The sequence below is a fragment of the Theobroma cacao genome, chromosome 1, assembly GCF_000208745.1.
Source record: "Theobroma cacao cultivar B97-61/B2 chromosome 1, Criollo_cocoa_genome_V2, whole genome shotgun sequence".
Classification (NCBI taxonomy): domain Eukaryota; kingdom Viridiplantae; phylum Streptophyta; class Magnoliopsida; order Malvales; family Malvaceae; genus Theobroma; species Theobroma cacao.
In genome coordinates, this window is record NC_030850.1 from 13,155,327 (window position 1) to 13,174,616 (window position 19,290).

Consider the following 19,290-nt stretch of genomic DNA (forward strand, 5'->3'; position numbering starts at 1 on the left):
CAATATGGACCAAATACCTAAGATTTAAGGCATTGGGTTTTTTGAAGCACTTTTCATATCCAATGAATTTGTGAGTTTGGTACAAGCCCATCTTTGTAGATAAATGAAATGTTATGAAATTGATGAGTGATGAGTCTTTCTTTTGCAACAATTTCGTTTTTCTTTTCTGGGGTAGGTGCCATATTATTTTTATGCAGCTACCAATGACTCTATGTCTTTTTTTTCTTTCTTCCGCTAATCTATTTCTTAATTTATATTGGTATGGCATAGTGTTTTAATAATGCAAACCTTAGAGTGGTATTGACAAGTTGCATTATTATATTAACCATTAATTTTGTTAGAGTAATTTATGACATCTACTTCAATAATTTTGTTAGAGTTGGGGTTCCCTTAAGCTTAATGAAAACTGCTCTCTCCAATGCAACCTGATGTTGTTTAATTTTTCCATACTGATTTTCTTTATATATGATTGAATTGACAATTTAATAGTTTATGCGTGAAGGAAAAGATCTAAGAAATTTGTTGCACCTGTGGCTGCAAAAGCAAGGATTAGTTGGATTTGAATGACCTATCAAAGCCTGAGTTTTCCAACAATTTCAGACTGTTAACCACCCAAAATTCTTTTTCTTCCAGTAAATATTTGGGCATTGCGTGAAGGTTTAAATTAAATAGCTAATCAAAGCCACAAGTTTTAACCACAATTTCATTATATATTAATTTGTTTATCTTGATGATGAATGATATGACATGCGAGTTAATGAATTAATAAGTTCAACCTGGTAGGATTTTGTTTGTCACGGTTCAATCTTGCAGGTGCGTCACCAAAGGAAGCCAATGTTCCCTTGGTACAGTCTGCCCCACTACCATGCAAAGGTAGTTTTTGTATATCCATCTTTTGAGTAATGAAACCATACAAATTGCTTCTCAAAAAAAAAAAAAATCAATTTGTAACAGGAGCTTTTAATTCTAGTTGGTGTTGGTATAACAATTTTTAGAACTAAAAAAAATCACATAATTTACAAAACCTAATCAATTAACTAAAGTTGGATTTCATGGGACAACAACCTCATCAATACTTGTCTTTCAAGTTTTCTTTCGTTCTATTAATTAATTATTTGTATAACTTTTATGGCTGCTTAATAAACGTTAACCATAGAATTAAAAACTGATAGAATGGTATTTTTTATTAAGTTATAAGTGCTTGTAGTTTTCAATGTCTTTTTTATTTATGTAATTGACTTGAGAAGAACAACGGTACAAGATTTTTCAAGTAACGGTTGGTGATGTAATGATTATGTACAAAAATAAATTTATAAAATAAAAAGGAAATTATATTAGCGTTGTAGCTAGCTTTTTTAAAAAAAAAAGAAAAAAAGAAGGTAGAATATCATGACAAGAGGAAGAGAAAATCCTCGAAAAAATATGAACAACAGGAGCAGGAGACAGAAGCCAATGTCATAAACAAAGACAAAGGCCTCCAGTCACGACAGAAAAGCTCCAAAAACTCAAACATAAAAAGGCACAAAAAAACCGAGGCAACAGCCCACAAAAATCACAAGCAGGTAGCTAGCAAGCCTTCCACTATTTCTTTTTCTTTCTTAATTTATATGGGCATGTCATAGTGTTCTAATTACGAAAACTTATGGGTAGCCTTTCTTTATAATTGCCGATGATCATGATTCATGGGCTCATGGCATATGAGGTATGTTTTTGTTTATATTTAATTAAATTATAAGTCTTTCTTTATAATTGATGATCGGTAAAATTTGAAATTTTAGTGTGTAACTATGATTTGAAAGTGTGAGTGAAGTACAGCTCAATTCATCCATGGCATTATTATTTGACAAGTTGCATTTTTCTATTAACTATTAATGTTGTTAGCGTGGTTATCTACTTCAAGGATTGATAAAGGAAAACATTAGATATCAATATGAATTTAGTCTACTATTACATTGAAATTCTAAATATCAGTACGAAGTTAGTCATTGGAACTTTAAATATTGCAATTGCTTTAGGTCAAGCTATCTCATTTGTTGTCACTCTATTGCAGCCACCCTATTTGCCTTTCGTCAGTTTCTGTAATTTAAACAATGAAAACTTAAGGTGAATCCTTCTTAATAATTTGTGTGCCTTTTTTAATGATATGACAAAAGCAAGTCTTTCTTTATAATTGATGATCGGCAAAGACTCCGTGATAAGTTCGCTGTCTTGACTTTATAATTGCAATAGTTCTTGGCAGTGATATAAAAAAATAATTAACAAAACCAAAAACAACAAGGATGACAACAGATCACATGATCATCAAAAACAAGCATAGAAGAGTGCAGACTCAAAGGGCAAAATTAGTCCTGTTTTCTATGGCAAAAAACCTTGTGAAAAGCAGTCAAACTCTTGGAGCGACTTTGGCTCCATCTTCCATTCATTCGTTTAATTAAGAATTTCATGATTCCTTTGGACGCAAATTGACCCGACTGCGGCTCTCATGCGGGAATAGGGTGGGCAAAATCAGAGCCACCGCAATCTAAAGTGATTCAGTGAATAACAAAGTCAATTTTTTTCTTAAATTATGTGAAAATCAAATAAAAGCAACAACATGAAATAGAAAGAACATATAAATATAAATGACGCAGCCCACCATGTGGATTGATAAGAAATTAAATAGAATATTTCGATAACTATATACATTGAGGGTCATATATCTATCTATCTATCTATCTATAATTTATAATTACATATACAATACATACAAAAATACTAATACTTGAAAAAAAAATTGAGAAAAACACTTTATAATCTATTATCTTTCTAAATTGCCTTTAGAATATATTTCTATGATAATTTTGAATTTTAATTAATCGATAGAGTTTTAATTTTTTTTGAAAAATTGTCTTCCTTATTGTTCTAATTTAGAATAGATACCATTTAAATAAAAGTTAATCTGTTCAAGGTTTAACAAAAACAAAAACTCATTAATAAGAATCATGATAAGATCGTTATTATCACCTTCAAGATAAAACAATAAACTTCAAAAATAAATGAAAAGATTTTGGGATAAAATTATCTTTAATGAAACCTTATCATATTCAAGCACATATGTTTAGAATAATGTTGTTACTATCGTAACGTGCGGGTTTGAGAACCCACTAGACATGAAAAATTTTAAAAGTGTCGGAGTCGTCATCAATTTTTTTTAGTTATTGCAATTAACCACTTGTTAAATTCATTTTTCTTAACAAAGTTCTAAATTGATTTTAGGTTCGTTCAAAGAACAAAACTTAGTCTACGTATTTGAGAATTAGAATTCAAGAATACGGTTATACACGAGAAAGAATTAGCATCCCGTGACGTCCGTTCTATAAACAGTACCATCTAATCATGTGCTACCATATTGGAGCCTTAATCCTTAAATTCATTTCTTTGTATTCCCTTAATCACCACTCATTCACTTTGTTAACATATTACAATTTATTATTGCATCGTGCAAATGATGCAATCGTGAAATGCATGGTGTAAACATTAGCAAAAGATCGAATGAGAACCTTTTATTGAGGTTGTTCCCCAAATCTGCCCATCATATTGGTGGGATCTAGAGATAACTACTCACTTAGGGAATCGTTCAAGAAAGCTCACCTTCATGAGTGTATCGAGTAAATCCCATCATCAAGGAAATCATTCATGTTTTAAAAATAATATTTTTTATGAATGTGAACCCTAATATGAGTAAAAAAATTTTATTAAAGATATTCTCCTAACCCTCCCATCATACTGGTGGGATTTGAAGGTATCCTTTCACCTAGAGAATTTTCTGAAGGAAATCGCATTCGCAAGTTCTCTAGAAATGTCCCATCATTGAGGCTTTAACTTGTGCATACAATACATCTACATGCCATGACAATTAACGATGTAGTCATGAGACGTAATGTGCTCTTAAATTTCAATATTTATTTCTTAACTTTCCCAACACTCTTTTGTTATTTCTTTAAAATTTCCTTTTTTTATTGTTTTTCTTGGTATGTATGTGTATCATGAATAAATATTTTATATTTATTATTTTTATCTGACTATATATTTTTTTATTTTATTTTACTATATTTTTTTGTATGTAAGAATTTATCTATTTTGCTATATATAGATTTTCCTCTTACCTAAATACTATTTTTTAAAACCAAACATTTTGTTTTATAATTATTATTTATGTGTATTTTTTATAACTCAATTTCTTTCCTACCTTTTCTTTTTAATTACCTAACCTATTTTCTTTTTGAATAACTATTATGTTTTATTTTTTATCTTCTCTCATAAATCTATTTTTTATAACTAAATATTTGATTTTTATATTTTAGTTATATTCATTATTATTATGAATTTACCATCATTAAAAATTTTATTTTTTTTACTATTTATGAAAATCTTTATTCTTCACAATTCTATATATATTTTTTGAAACCTTAAATATATTTATGCCATTTAGTCTCTTGTATTTATTAGTATTACTTCATTATTTCTTTTTGTTTCTATGTTTTTGTTCAATTAGTAATTAAGTTGATGCGCTTTTCATTTACTTAGGATTGTAAACATCGAGACTAAAAATTAAACCATCCCATCATACTGGTGGGTTTTAATCGAAATCTTTACCTTAAAAAATTCACTCGGGATTGTGATTTCTCGCATTTTGAATGAACATTCCATCATCAATAAAATAATATATTGTTTGCATAATTATTAATATTGTAATATTTTTATATAATGGAAAAAATTTTAAATAAACTTATTGCATCAATCTAGGCCAAGATACACCTTGTAATATTTTTAAACCAAACTCGTATACTTTCCTAATTATTAATGTTGATCCTAAATATACATTTATTATTATTATTACTATTATTATTTTTATTATTTAGTACTTGGCTATAAATGTATACTTTTTACCTGCATCTATTTTTTATAATAAAAAAAATTCCACCTTATTATTATGCACATGTATATTTTACTTAATCTACCTTTCTGTGAATAAANTATATATATATATATATATATTATAACCAAATACTTTATTTTTTTATTATTATTTTTACCACCTAATCTATTCTTTATAACTAAATATCTTTCCAATATATATATATTTTTTCTACCTACTTTATTTTTTTACTATATATATGTATTTTATTTTTTTACTTATCTTTTTCCAGATCTATTTTTTAATAACTAAATGCTTACTTTCTATACTTACATACTTGAATTTATTATCATTTTAACTAAATATTTGTTTACTTTCAATGTTTTTACCTACCTAAATATATATTTTTTGTATAACTAAATATTTGTTTTTTAATATTATTTTTTAGTTTTTATCTACCCCATAGTTTTTTGCTATTCTCCTCTCAATATTCAAAACCCAAAAAGGTCAGCATTTTTCTCATATTTTTTTTACCTCATCCTAATCTCATAAAAATACTTACTTATATTTTCCTTTTTAGCTATATTGGGCTCAGCTTCATGCAATATTCACCAAAAATCACAATGATCCATATTCACAAAGCAAACCCAAAATAAAAGGAAATAAACCATACCTTGTTTAGGCTTGAAGTAATTTAAGTCAGATGGGCTATAAAAACTAACAAGCCCGTTTCAACCTTCTCCAGACAGGTCCGCACCGCAGCACTCTCACTTTGTATTTTTTGTTTTTCCTTTTTTTTTAGCTCCCTTGCCTCTCAAAACCACACCATTTGGACAAAGACCCACTCCCCTCTCACTCTCCAAAACGACGCCGTCTAGTAACCAATAGCCCTACGAACCTTACGTATAAGAACCTCTTTTTCACTTCCGCTCGTCATTTTGTTCCTTCCATTCCTCTTCCTAGCAGCAGCTCCCCTCTCACTTCTCTCTAACGGCAAAACTCTCCCCTTCCACTCCCAAAACCAAAAGCCTAAACCTTATTTCTCTAACCCTTCACCTCTCTTCTCTCCATCGATTGAAAAAAGAGAAAGAAGAAATTGTCTAGCCCTAAAACTCTTTAAACCCCATGAAAATCAGAAAAGAAACTTCCCATCACCCGCTTCCATCCCTTTTTCTATTTTGTTTGCTTTTTTTTTCTTTCGCTATTTTTTTATTTTTTGGTTGTGTATCTTACCGGCTAGTAAAGAAGAAAAATAGGATCTCAATTTCTAGTTTTTGTTTTCCCAAATATATAGTTTTTTTGAAAAAAAAAACAAAACCAAAAATTCCTTTTGATTTCTTTCTTTTTGAAAGCAAGAAAGAAGAAAAAAAAGCTCAGGTTTTCCTTCTTCCGATCTCTCTTTTTTAGAGTTTTCTTTTTCTTTTATCGGAGACTTCTAGGGTTTTTTCGAAATCTGTTTGCTAAGGGTTTTTGAAATCTGGCTGTTAGGCTTTTTCAAGAGTTTCTATCAAGGGTTTTCTGAATTGGTGGGATGAGGGCAGCTATAAAGCTGAGGAAATTGTCAGTCGCGAATTTTTCATGTCTGGCATGGTTAGGCCGTCCTTGGCAGGAGCTGTTTCTTTTCCCGTTTTCTTTTTTCTTTCATTTTTCGTCTGTTTTATTTTATTTATTTTCTACTCTTTATGCTTCCAGAATGTTCATTTTAATTGGTTGTAATACTGGTTTATTGATTTTAATCTGTTTTCTTAGTTTGATTCGTTTGCTTTTAATTTTAACTATCTAGATCTGTTTACTAACAAGTCCAGACATTCTAATTTTTTCTTGCTGAGGACGAAATATGACTTCGTAAAGCCCATTGTCTATTGGATTATATTTAAATAAAATAACATAATAATATAAAATAATATAATATAAAAATATATATTTAAAAATTATTATTATTACACGTTATATTAAAAAATATATTACATGTTATTTAAAAGTTATTATTATTATACGTTATATTTTAAAAAATATTATATGTGATGTTTATTATGTCATGTTAAAAAAAATATTATATGTGATATTAAAAAAATATTATTATCATATATTTTGTTAAAAATAATTTTATTGTACGTTATATTTAAAAAATATTATTATATATAATATTTTAAAAAAATTATATATTATTTTAAAAAAATATTATTACATGTCATGTTTATAATATTGTTGTATATTATGTATAAAAAAATTGTTATACATTTATGTATAAAAATATATTGCTACACGTCGTATCATGTTTAATAGATTTGTTACATGTCAAATATATTAAAGGTGTTACATGTAGGCATACATGTAACAATATTGAGTAGTATTTTAATTTGCAGATTTTATTTCACTTATAATTTCAAGATATCAATTTTTAGGTATAGTGAATGTAAATCAATAAATTTAAGAACATATTATTACACGTCATGTAACAATGTTTTTTGTTTGTAGATCGATGACGATATATCGAAATGGTGAGAGATAGATAGAAAGAGATGGCAATAGTGGTAAAATAAAAAAGAGATGGTGAGAGTGATGGATGATTGGTAAAATAAAAAAGAGATGGTGAGAGTGATGGATGACGAGGGAGACAAACAGTATTTAATTTGTTTGGATAGCAAGAGAAAGAAATTGACGGCAACATAGAATGTTTTATGAAATGATTTAAAATGTATTTTTATCAAATCAAAGTAAAAATTGATAAAATTAGTTAACTTTATATTGAAAGCTATTTTCGAAAATAGCTTATGAGATTGATTATTTTTCACTATTTGTTGAAAAAATAATTAATAAATGTTTTGTTCATTATGAATCATTGCATTCTTTTTTGTGTATGTTTTTGAAAATGATTCGAGAATTCCAATTATTAGACTTTCTCGAAAAGCTTATAAAGATAAGTTTTCTCGAGGAACTTCTTATATGAAAAAGCATTCTTGAATTTCATCATAAAGATGGAAAGACCTTAGAAATGCTCTCAATAAAAGGTTTTCCTTCGAATTAAATAAATCGAGCTTTGTATTCCATGATAATATACATTTGTACACGAATGATAACCCTTGATGATGAGATTTTTTTTAAAAGCTTGTAAAAATAAATTTTTTCGAATAATTCTCTAGGTGAGAAATCATTCTCCGATTCCATCAAAACGATGGGAGAGTTCATGAATAGTTTTCAATATACGATTATCATTCATTATTTAAAACCAAAATTTCACATCATTCATTCCATGATTACATCATGTGCATCAAAAATATTAAAACAAGACATGAATGATAATCCCTGATAATAAAGCTTTCTTGAGAATTTGGTAAAGATAAGCTTTCCCAAGAAGTATTGATACCTAATTTCTTGAGAACCTTTTAGATGAAAAGTATCGATACCTCTTAAGGAGGTATCGATACTTATGGTGTAGAACACCTTATTTACTCCTTTTTAGTAGCCTTTCACTTGTTTGTTTTTTTTCTCTCATTTTAAATCCAAACTCTTAAATTACTTTGATTTCAATTAGAATCATTTGAACGAGTTTGGAAATAACATTATTTCAAGGATTTGGATGCAAATTAATAATTATTCCTAAATTCATGTTTATATTAAGATTGTGATTTATGTTGAAGCACATCCCTTTTAGCTTGTTCCCTTCTCATGTTTACTCACTGAGTTTAATAGTTCACACATGAAAGATTTATTTATTTATTTCAGATCAATAGATTGCTCGACTCACCGACTATCGAGAGAGGTCTCACAGCTTGATTTTAGTAAATGTGTTAAAGCCATTCTTACAATTTCTAGTGTCGAGTCACACTTCGTTGCCTAGTCTGGTATTATAAGTTTATTTACTTTTTCATGTTGAGACTTATGATTATGTAGCCACAGTTGGTAATACCTTTATTTATTTACAGATGTTATATCATACTCATGTTGAGCACCAAAAGTGGTGTGAATGATTAGAATGTTACTAGTTATGAGACCATGGATGTTAATGAGCACGGGGAGCGTGCCAAATTATTGATTACGTGAAATGTGGATATTGATGAATGAATACATACTTATATATATATATATATATGTATTTCTTGTGTTGTATGATTTGCATGAAATGATGTACACGAACAACCACACATGTGCTCTGAATGGTATGGCCTTTACTTTTTTTTTTTCTCATTTTAAATCTAAACTCCTAAATGACTTTGATTTTAATTAGAATCATTTGAATGAGTTTGGAAATAACATCATTTCAAGGATTTCGATGAAAATTGATGATTATTACTAAATTCATGTTTATATCAAGATTGTGATTTATATTAAAGCACGTCCCCTTTGACTTGTCCCCTTCCCATGTCTACTCACTGAGTTTAATAGCTCACACGCGAAAGATGTATTTGTTTATTTCAAATCAATAGATTGCTCAACTCACAGACTATCAAAGAGGTCTTACAGCTTGATTTTAGTAAATGTGTTAGAGCCTTTCTTACAATTTCTAGTGTCGAGTCACACTCCATTGCCTAGTCGGGTATTATATGTTTATTTACTTTTTCATGTTGAGACTTATGATTATGTAGCCACGGTTGGCAATACTTTTATTTATTTACAGATGTTTTATGATACTCATGTTGAGCACCAAAAGTGGTGCGAATAATTAGAATGTTACTAGTTATGAGACCATTAAAATTAATGAGCACGGGGAACGTGCCAAATTATTGGTAATGTGAAATGTGGATATTGATGAATGAATACATACTTATATATATGTATTTCTTGTGTTGTATGATTTGTGTGAAATGGTGTACGCGAACACCCACACGTGCTGTGAATGGTATGCATATATGAATAAGATGTGTAAGGTTTATTTGGGTCTAATAGACAAGATATGGCCATTAACTTTTTGACGCACTCCTCATTGTGTTGCTTAATCTGTGCAATGGTGGGATTAGCCTTCAAAGGTGGAGGATCTCTTCTCGTTTTTACTACATCCCACAAGTCATGAGCTTGCATGTTTGTCTTCATCTCCACAACCAAAATGTGATAATTCTCTCTCGAGAAAATTGGTGGCGGAGCAGGGGAACAGCAATTAGAAGCCATTTGAGGTGAACTCAGAAGTGTTTCTGAGTTTTGGCAAGTGAATCTCACTTGTTTGCTCTCAAACTCTAGGTTTTCAACTCACTCCCAAGCCCCTCAAGACCTTTTGATGCTCTAATACCAAATGTTGGATATGTCAACGAAACTAAAGTTCCCAAAGCTGCTCAAAGATTGTAGCAAAGGATCAATGATTCTACTATCAAAGGGCACAGCACACTGGTCATAGAACCAAATCTGCAAAACAAGGTGAATGAAAGATGTTTGCAGAATAACAATCACACAAAAAACTCTCAATCAAAGCAAAGTTTGTAGAGATATGAAAGGAAGAAATCGCAGCACAAAACAGAACTTAATGGCTTGGCATTTCTCATTCCAGCAGCTAACATATTTATCCACAATTGGAGTTTACAAAGGCGTCAACTACTCATACTAAGTCTGACGCATTGTCTCCCGTAACTCACACAACAAACAAATATCTTAACTTATAAGTTGACATTACAAAACATGGGAATTGAACTAAAAGTCAAATATAGCAAAAGAACCATGCATTAGGCTAAACCATAAACTGCCAATGCTGCAGAACCAAAAAATCTAACTAAGTAGAGTGGACTAAGGCTTGGACAAACGTTGCAGGCAGTAGCTTAATTAAGATGAAGTTGGTATTGTAAAGCTAGCACAGCAAGCAAACATGAAAATTGAAGTAAACAACCAAGAATAAAGCAATTCAGACTTGGTTGAAGCAACAGAGAAAAACTTGTCTGCAATGAGGCCTGGTGCTGGAAATCAAAACTCGGTAGCTGAACCCAGTCTGGTTGCAGCACAGCCAGCTATGCTTCAACACTGACTCTGGCTGAAGCATTAGCCTGGAATAAGTCCAGTTTCAACATATGTGGATCGGTAAGTTAACCTTTTCCGACCATCTGAAAGAATGCCTTGAGGAATTTCCACCTTGGACGTACGAAATATTTTACTGCAAGAGAAAGTCCCACCATTTCTGAAAATGCACATGGTAAGTAAAGAACGTTAGCTTGGGTTTTAGGCTTGGAAGAGAAGAGAGGTGCAGGCTGCACTGTACCTCAACCGCAGAGCAAATAGTTTGGGCTCCGTACGATCCAGTAGGTTTTTATCTCATTGGCCCATGAATCAAATTTGGATTCACGGCTATTCAGCCTATCAACAAAAATGTTCTGATTTAGCATCCATATAAATAAATAAACATACATACAACTTTTTCTTTATACCAAGTTACAGTCTTCGGCCACCACCTGTTTCAACTGAAAGATTCATGACCAAACGCACTCGAAGTACAAAAGTGCATTTAATTTTCACTGCTAAATACAGATTCACACTCAACCTTTTGGGAACACACTTCATTATTTTAAAACATTCAACTCCACTGTTCTTTGATATTTTGACTTGGACTTCTCAAAAGTCCTACCTGTCAAATCCTATACTGTCGTACTTTCCTTTTATAACAACTCCATTTAGATGTGAAAATTGCACGGTGCATGTCCCTTTGATATCTTCAAAGGTACGCTTTGAATTGATTGTAGTTGGCTTACGCCTTTGAGTAGAAAAAAATAAAAACGAACCCAACCACGCTAATTAAGTATGCATAATTGCAGACTGGGGGGGCAGCCAATTAATTACTGTATAAATATGCTAGGGTTTCTTATTTATATGGGTTAATAACGCCATCGCCATTGCTATTTGGCGATAGTCGCATGGCATACCCTGACATGCCTGCATGCATGCTGCCTTGCCCATCAAGATCCCAAGCAATAATACTAACATAAGATAATAAATGCACGCATATATATATATGATCTAATGTAGTAATGATGGGCCGAGGGCTTCATTATTATCATAATGAGAATGAAGCTTGAAAGCAGAAAAGAAAAAGAGCAAGATAGAAACTTTTTTGAAGAATGCATTGTTTTACTAAAAGAAAGAATACATGATAAGAAGCGAAATGTGGTGGGATGGAGTCCTACAATTACTCAACTACCAAAACGATCATAGAGACCCTACTTGCCTACTCCCCCTACCCAATCAAATTCCATTTCCAGCTCTCTCCTCTCCCCCCCCCTAAAACTTAGACAGAAAAAGGAAATGAAAAAAAAAAAGCATTTTCTTGGCTGTTTCCTTCCCCATAGATATATAATAGAGCCAAATACAAGTACAAAAGAAAGGCACAACTCGAAAGAGACAAGAGCTAAAAGAGAGCTACGGACCCAAAGGCTTTGTTCTTCCGTCCTTTTACCCCTTTGTTAATTTTGGTCAAAAACACCAAAACCAGTTCCCTTGGGGAAGTCACGAGTCAACACTCGACACTCCCCACTTTGATTTTTTTTTTTGAAACATAAAAAGTCCCCAAAACAGCGTATCCCACGCCCATCTACATCCCCCTTCTTCTCTTCTATCAATGTCACTTTCCCACCCAAAGTACATTTTCCTCTGACTCACTTCCCTTCCTCCCTATGCCCTAACCTCACGCTCCTGTCACCATCGCCCCCTACCCACCTAGGCCCTAAAATCTCTAGCCCTACTCACTCTACTCTACTGTGCACCGAAATCCCATAAGTGTATCGTCGTGTCACCACTCGCTGCCGCCACGTGCCTTTCATCTGCCACCATTGCGTTGACAACCCCAATGTTCTCGCTGAAAGTATACAAGCGTCGCCCATCATGCTCATGCTCTATCTCCCACACCCTTATTACACCCGCGGCGCACAATAGCGCGTATCCTAAGTTCATGCACCCCATGACGATTCCCTGCCCCGTGTTAAACCTGCAGACCTCCTCCAACGTATCCACCCGGCGCACGATAGCCCGTCCACGGTTGTCCACCATAATGAACGCCTCGTCGTTGGCATCGAAAGAATTCACTACAAGTTCTCTCCTACACGGTCGGTCGTGCAATGGAAACTCCGGATTTCTCAAGTCCAAGACCATGTACCTCAAACTCGTACATGCCACGGCCGATTCCTGACCCGTCACCCTGACTCGGCCTATGGTTTCAGTCAACTCAGTCAACATGTGCCACCCCATTACGGCTCCTGGGTCAGTCAAAGTGGCGTTCACGTAGACGAGCTCTTCAGTGTTACCGTCCCAAATGTGGAAAGCCCGGCCCGGGACCCCTGCATAAAGGCCCACCCACCAGCGCTCACAACCGGTGAAGTCCACCAAGGCACCATCGTCCAAAACGTTACCCATGTGGGCCCTGCGCGCATGGGGCTCCCCGTCTATGACCGCAACGTGGATGTCGCCATCCAGGGTGGCGAAAATGAGCCTGGGGTCGGTAATCACAATGCCAGATACCGCGCGTGAGAAACGGCCGAAGCGGTCGCGGTGGTGGGGACGGAAGGTACTGACGTGTAGGCGGGTGGCGAGATCGAAGAGGCGGACGGTGCCATCAGCGAAGCCGCAAGCAAGGTGGGTGTCAGAGAGGGTAAGGCAACGGCACGTCAGCCCATCTGGGGTGTCCACGTCGGATGGATCGAAGTGGAGGGTCTCGTGAAGTGATCTCCCAGCACGAAAATTCTGAGCTGTTTGATGACGGTAAATGTATTCCTCACGCCACGTAGCGTGCATGCGATGGGTCCGGCCCCATATGACGCTGGTGAGACGGTTCCACAGTGGATCAGAGCGAGAGGTAGCTTGCCACGTGGAACAAACCTGCATGCAAAGAAGAAGAAGCCAAGTACAAATGTTCAGCTCATGCATCCACGTAAAGTCTTTATAAAAAGTTTAGGGTTGCAAAGATACGAGCAAAAATAATGGAAATTAAAGAGCGAGGAACATGCAGGAAATGGATAGAGCCAGCCAAGATTCAGGGGGCATTACGGAAAGATGACGTAATACGTAAAATTTGAGTTCGACTAGTTATTTATTGCTGAGTAAAGGTTTTGATTGATCGGTCGATAACTAAATGAAGAGAGAAGCGGCAGCATAAGCTTTCAGGAAGCAGTGTTTGGCCCTGCGCTTGTTAACAGTGCCATGCCATGCGCGTAAAGCGCTTTTAACAGAGAGGCGTTGAAGCTGGCCAGGCAGAGGCTGGTAGGAGAGACTAGGCACTAGAGAGAGCAGAGCAGAATACGTGAGAGTGAACAAGAAGCTTTGTTTTCGGTTTCAGATGTCAGAATCAGCCAGAGCTCTTCATAAAAAGATGATGGGTATAGCTTCTTCTTTGTTTTTTCTAAAAATAAATTGACCACATTTTTCATTTTTCAAAATCTCATGCTGGAATCGACTTGTCTTGTAGCATAGACTCGTAGTAGTACAAGGACCTAGTCACATATCCTGCTGTCAGGGAGAGTGCGACAGCTCTTTTCTCTTTTTAATCCTTTTGTTTCCTTTTTTCTTGGTTTCACGGAGAGGTAACAAGAGAACAAATATAGAAAATTAGCTGTTGCTGCCAGAAAAGACAAAGAATCCTCGGGGTCAGGTGGTTGAAGTGAAGGAGGAGAAAGACTTTGTGAAGACCACGACAATGAGAAAATGGGAAAAATTTTGGGAGAGGATTTTATTATATATTATGGGTTATGAGAGGAAGGAACGGAAAAGGACAAGGACTATAGCTGTGGTCCATACTCCAAAGAGAGTTTTTATCTATTCCATCCAAAAACCAAAGAAAAGCAAGCTTATTTATATAATATATTTGTATACAAAACAAGGATTGCAACTTTTACGCGTGCTTCCCTATTTACATATATTTTCTCTCTCTTTCATTTCCAAGAAAGGGTTGGCCAAGGCCTGTCTGGTTAAAAGCAGAGAATCTAATAGCCTTCGTAGCTGACCTTTTTTCTGCTCTTTCTTTGACTCCTAACCCCTACTTCCACTTCCCACAGACCTGCTCCAGTCCCTCGTAGCATATGTTTCACTTGTTATTTGGGACCATCTATGCATGATTTATTATCATAAAAAGACTGAGATTTCACCCTTACTTTTAAACATTCATTAATGCTTAATATGATTGTTTATTTCTTAATAACTGACTCAACAATAAAACAATAGAATCCAAAATTCTTCATCTAGTCTTTTGAATTAAACTCTTTTAGGGTTTCGGACTCTAGGATAGACTAGTCACATATACACGAGAAGAATCATAAATAAACAAGTCACCAACTGGGCTCTGGGCTTAAGCAAATTAAGAAGACCGACCTTATCCAGATGAACAGTAGACATCAGTTTAAAAATACCCAGCACTGGGCTCCATGTGCTTTCCGGCATTGCACATGCTGGCTTTGACTGATCCCACCCTTTTAATAGAACCATCAAGTAGTGAGATCTAAAGAACCATAAAGCCTTAGGCAAAGGCTTCAATGTTTCCTCATTGAATATTACTACTATAAGACTATCTTGCTTTATGATCCTATAAATTAATTATTATCATCTAGCTCTTCATATTATTCTTGATTTCTTCATTTTTGGATCACAATAGAAAAATAATCATCATTTGAATTTAGAACAATGATTTATAGTATGAAACTATAATTTAAAGTTTCTTTCTACGCTAAATGCTACTAGTAATTTTCAAGAAATCTGGTTTCACTTTACTTTCAAATCTCCTTGTTACCAAAGCTTTCCATTAACATGCTACGGCAATGAGATTTATTATTGCTTGACTGGGGTAAAAACTGCAGAGGAGCCTGATCTCGTTTGACACATAAAATGACAAACATTATCATATGGCAATGTAGCATGAAGCACTAGGCATGCTGTAAACTTGGAGCGAAAGAGAGAGAGTACCACCTATACCTAATCTATGCAACATATATATATATATATATATATATATATATATATATGTATGTATGTATGTATGTGAACAGGCAACAAATTCCCATATATGTCAAAGAAGGTTCCAGCATATCCAATGCTAACCAAATATAGAAATGTTACGCTTACATGAGAAAGGCAAGAGACATACAACAGAGACTATCGCCTTAAATCATGCTAAATGCTACATAATTCCCAACACGGTTAAAAATTAAAGTAGACCTCAAAGGTCTCTTTCTTCATTTGAGCACTAGGAAAGAAAGAATCCCATGGATTTCCCAGATGGCTAACAAAGGTCAGTCAAAAAAGTTAAGAATTTGTAGAGCTTAAAAAAGGATCATGCCAAGAAAGCGAAAAAGGAAATTCAAAAACCAAAAGAGCCCTTTTCCTCTACTCAATATATGAAAAGAGGTCCAAAAATAGACATTTCGAAAGTGGCAAAAAGGAAATAACTAACATTGCCAAGATGAAACCACACCATCCGAAAGGGACACAAATTTGTTAGAAATGGACCCATGGAAAGTCAGCTCCCTTCCAAAGGCAGTTTCCCCTTGGATGCTAATAAATCCAAGACTTGACACTATATATCCGCATTCACTCTGCTCTCTTTCATTGAATATAATTTTTCAAGTATGAAAAATGAATAAGAAAAGAAAAACAGAAATCAACATAATCTGCAAAATTGCAGTACATCTTCAGGTTTCAAAACGACGTTTTCGACCAGACTAAGATTTTGTCCTTCCCCGGAACATCCTACCTTCTTAATGTAGTGTGCTGGCCTATGACAATGCTATGAAGATTGGAAGTGAAAACAACAAAACTACATTTTTACTAACTATATTCCAGGTTGATAAACTCATATGATATCAAAACGAAAATCCCAATCAAGAATTCTCTAATTCAGTCAATTCTATATCCTTAGAGTCAGAAAAAAAATACTATGAAAAAGGGCATTGAAGATGATCAAAAACATACCTGAAACACGTTGGCAAGTGCAGCAGCAGCAGCAAGGCGACCAAGAGAACGAGAAGCATCGATGGCGACTTGAACCACAAGATCTTCAACAAAAGGCCCTGGCCATATTTCATTATTGGCACGTCTACGAGTCAACAATGGCCCTTCGAAATCACCACCTCTTCTTGCACCATTGCCATTGCCATCTTCAGAAGAAGAAGATGATGATGATGATGATGAAGAAGAAGGAGAAGAAGACATCAATAATAAGTAAGTGGAGAAGCTATAAAGGAGAAGGAAGAAATGGGCTACAAAGAAACAAGGACAAAAAGGCTTAGATAAAGACACAAAGTGAGGGACCCAAAAGAAGGTGTTTGGGATTCTTGGTTATATATGACAATATCACTTTATTAAGCTACGATGCGGACATGTTTTTATACACATATAAATACACAGTCTATCGGTATATATACGTAAATGCATCCAATAAGGTTAATACTCGTAAGAGTTTTTTGTTTTTCGCTTTATGTTAGAGGCTTTCCTGCTTTGCAAAGACGGCGGAGAGTTGGTTTCAAGTTCATAAGAGAAACTGATGGACTTTTCAATTCGCCACAGTGTTTTCAGGTGCTTTTCTACGCGTATCTCTCTTTTGTCCAACTTTCTCTTTTATCCTCTGTTAATGCCATTTAGGTTCAAGAAAGAGAAAAAATAAAACACTTTGAAAGCGTATATATATATCAAAGGCGTGTTTGGAAGTGATCTGATTCAGTACAACGAGTACCCACCTCGGATTTGTTAACAGACCTACTCAACCACTGTGTTAGTCACAGGCTCATAGCCATCTTAACCAGCTGCCTAGCTACTAGGGCTCACTGGGAAACTGAAGTTTCACAACTCAATTTACTTACAAGTTCTACTAATCTTTAGGTGACCCTCGCCCTTGCCCTGCTGCCCTGCCAAGTGCTGTAGGCCTTTGTTTCAAACGAGTTCTGGGATTTTTATGTCTTTACCTTCATATATCATTGCTTAATTAAGGGAAGAAGGACCCTGTTTCCCTCTACTAATATTTCTATAATGATTCATTAATGATTCCATTTCATGGGAACCCCGGCCCAAAACATTCCAGAGCATAAATGACACTAATTACAGGAATTGTACTATCAAATAAAAAGAGAGAATCTGCCAGGGATTGGCCAACAATGGTAGGGCTCCACAGACCATTTTCCTTCTAAGCATCTTTATTCTTTTCAAGATAATTATGTGAATTGGTTTAATTGCATTCAGGAGGATGAAACTGAAACTTCATGTAAGAGCTGGAAAACCTGAGCTGGCTCTGGGGTGGAAGTCATTTTTTAGGCAATTAGACTCGAAAAGCTGAGCTGCATCTGGGTGCAGGTCATTTTTTTCTTCATTAAATAGCATTTATGTCTTTTATAGTTTTATGTTCTTTGCATTTGTCTATTTCAACCAAATTATCACTTAATATCATTATTACCACCTTTCATTAACACTAGCAATGATTTAATAACAAATATAATTTCATATAACACAAGACTCATGATGTTCTTGACACTTGCAATGTGAATATTTCAAATGATATGGATTATTGCATGGGTGTGAAATTATTTATGGGATATTGATATATGTTTTAAATAAAATAAAAAAACACTTGAAGATTTGATCACTTTTATGAAAGGATAGGAAGTATATACTTTTAACCTTAGGATAAAGTTATTAGTCAAAATTTTAATTTAGAAATCCTGAATTCGAATTTCAGATTAAGAGTTGGAAGAGACGGAAATTATGACATAAGAAAACAACATATGTTATCATACTTGCTTGGTAATCAATTTATTTTTCTTAGAAAATAAAAATCATGGAGTACTTAGACTCTCCTAAATCATGAATTATGGCTATTGATCTTGCTCTAGCTAACTTGATGTCGCAGGCAAGTAAGCACTAGAGGAAGAGGCATGGAGTTAAAATGGGGGAGAAAGGTAAACTTGACCCTTTTGCATATGATATGCAATGATATGATATAAATCTTGAGATAGAGCTCTCCAATGCATTGCCAAATAATCAATGGCTACCTTTCCATTCTTTCAAAAAAAAAATATTGAGATAGAGCAAAACGTGCTAATTTAAATTTGGGGTGAACTTTTTTTGTCCCTCATCCTTGGGCATAAGCATATGATATGTGATCATTATTTAGCCATGTACAATTTCTTCCACGGAATCTCTTTCTCCGTGTAAATATATATAAAAGTCTTCGTGAGTTTGAATTCTAGCAATGATTTGCTAATGTAGGGTCTAGTAAGTGGCTAATTTCATGGCTGAACTAAGGGATTTCTAATATTTTATTATATATATGTATAGTTAGTAATGAAGGGATTTCTAATAATTTATGTGACTGTTGATCGTAATTTTTATGAAATGAAAATTATGATATATGATATTTGATTCAATAATAGATGTCTAGTGATCCATTGTAGATAATTTCATAAATTAGAGGAGAGATGAGCAAGTTTTGAGAAAAGTGTAAAAGGCAAAGTTCA

The 19,290-nt window shown here is 34.0% G+C and overlaps 1 protein-coding gene across 1 annotated transcript; it reads right to left on the minus strand.

Annotated features, from left to right (window-relative positions):
* Positions 11,942 to 16,996, minus strand: LOC18612464 (transcriptional regulator STERILE APETALA). The gene is made up of 2 exons (XM_018120688.1): positions 16,757 to 16,996; positions 11,942 to 13,678 (listed from the first exon to the last, which is right to left on the minus strand). The coding sequence occupies exons 1-2, from the start codon at positions 16,994 to 16,996 to the stop codon at positions 12,560 to 12,562; spliced, it is 1,359 nt and encodes a 452-aa protein (XP_017976177.1). The 3' UTR covers positions 11,942 to 12,559.

Bases quoted from the DNA above. Each gene is read 5' to 3' on its own strand.
- LOC18612464 (XM_018120688.1), bottom strand. From the start codon at position 16,996: ATGTCTTCTTCTCCTTCTTCTTCATCATCATCATCATCATCTTCTTCT. The intron at 13,679-16,756 runs GTATGTTTTTGA...CTTTGCATGCAG, and splicing joins CACTTGCCAACGTGTTTCAG to GTTTGTTCCACGTGGCAAGC.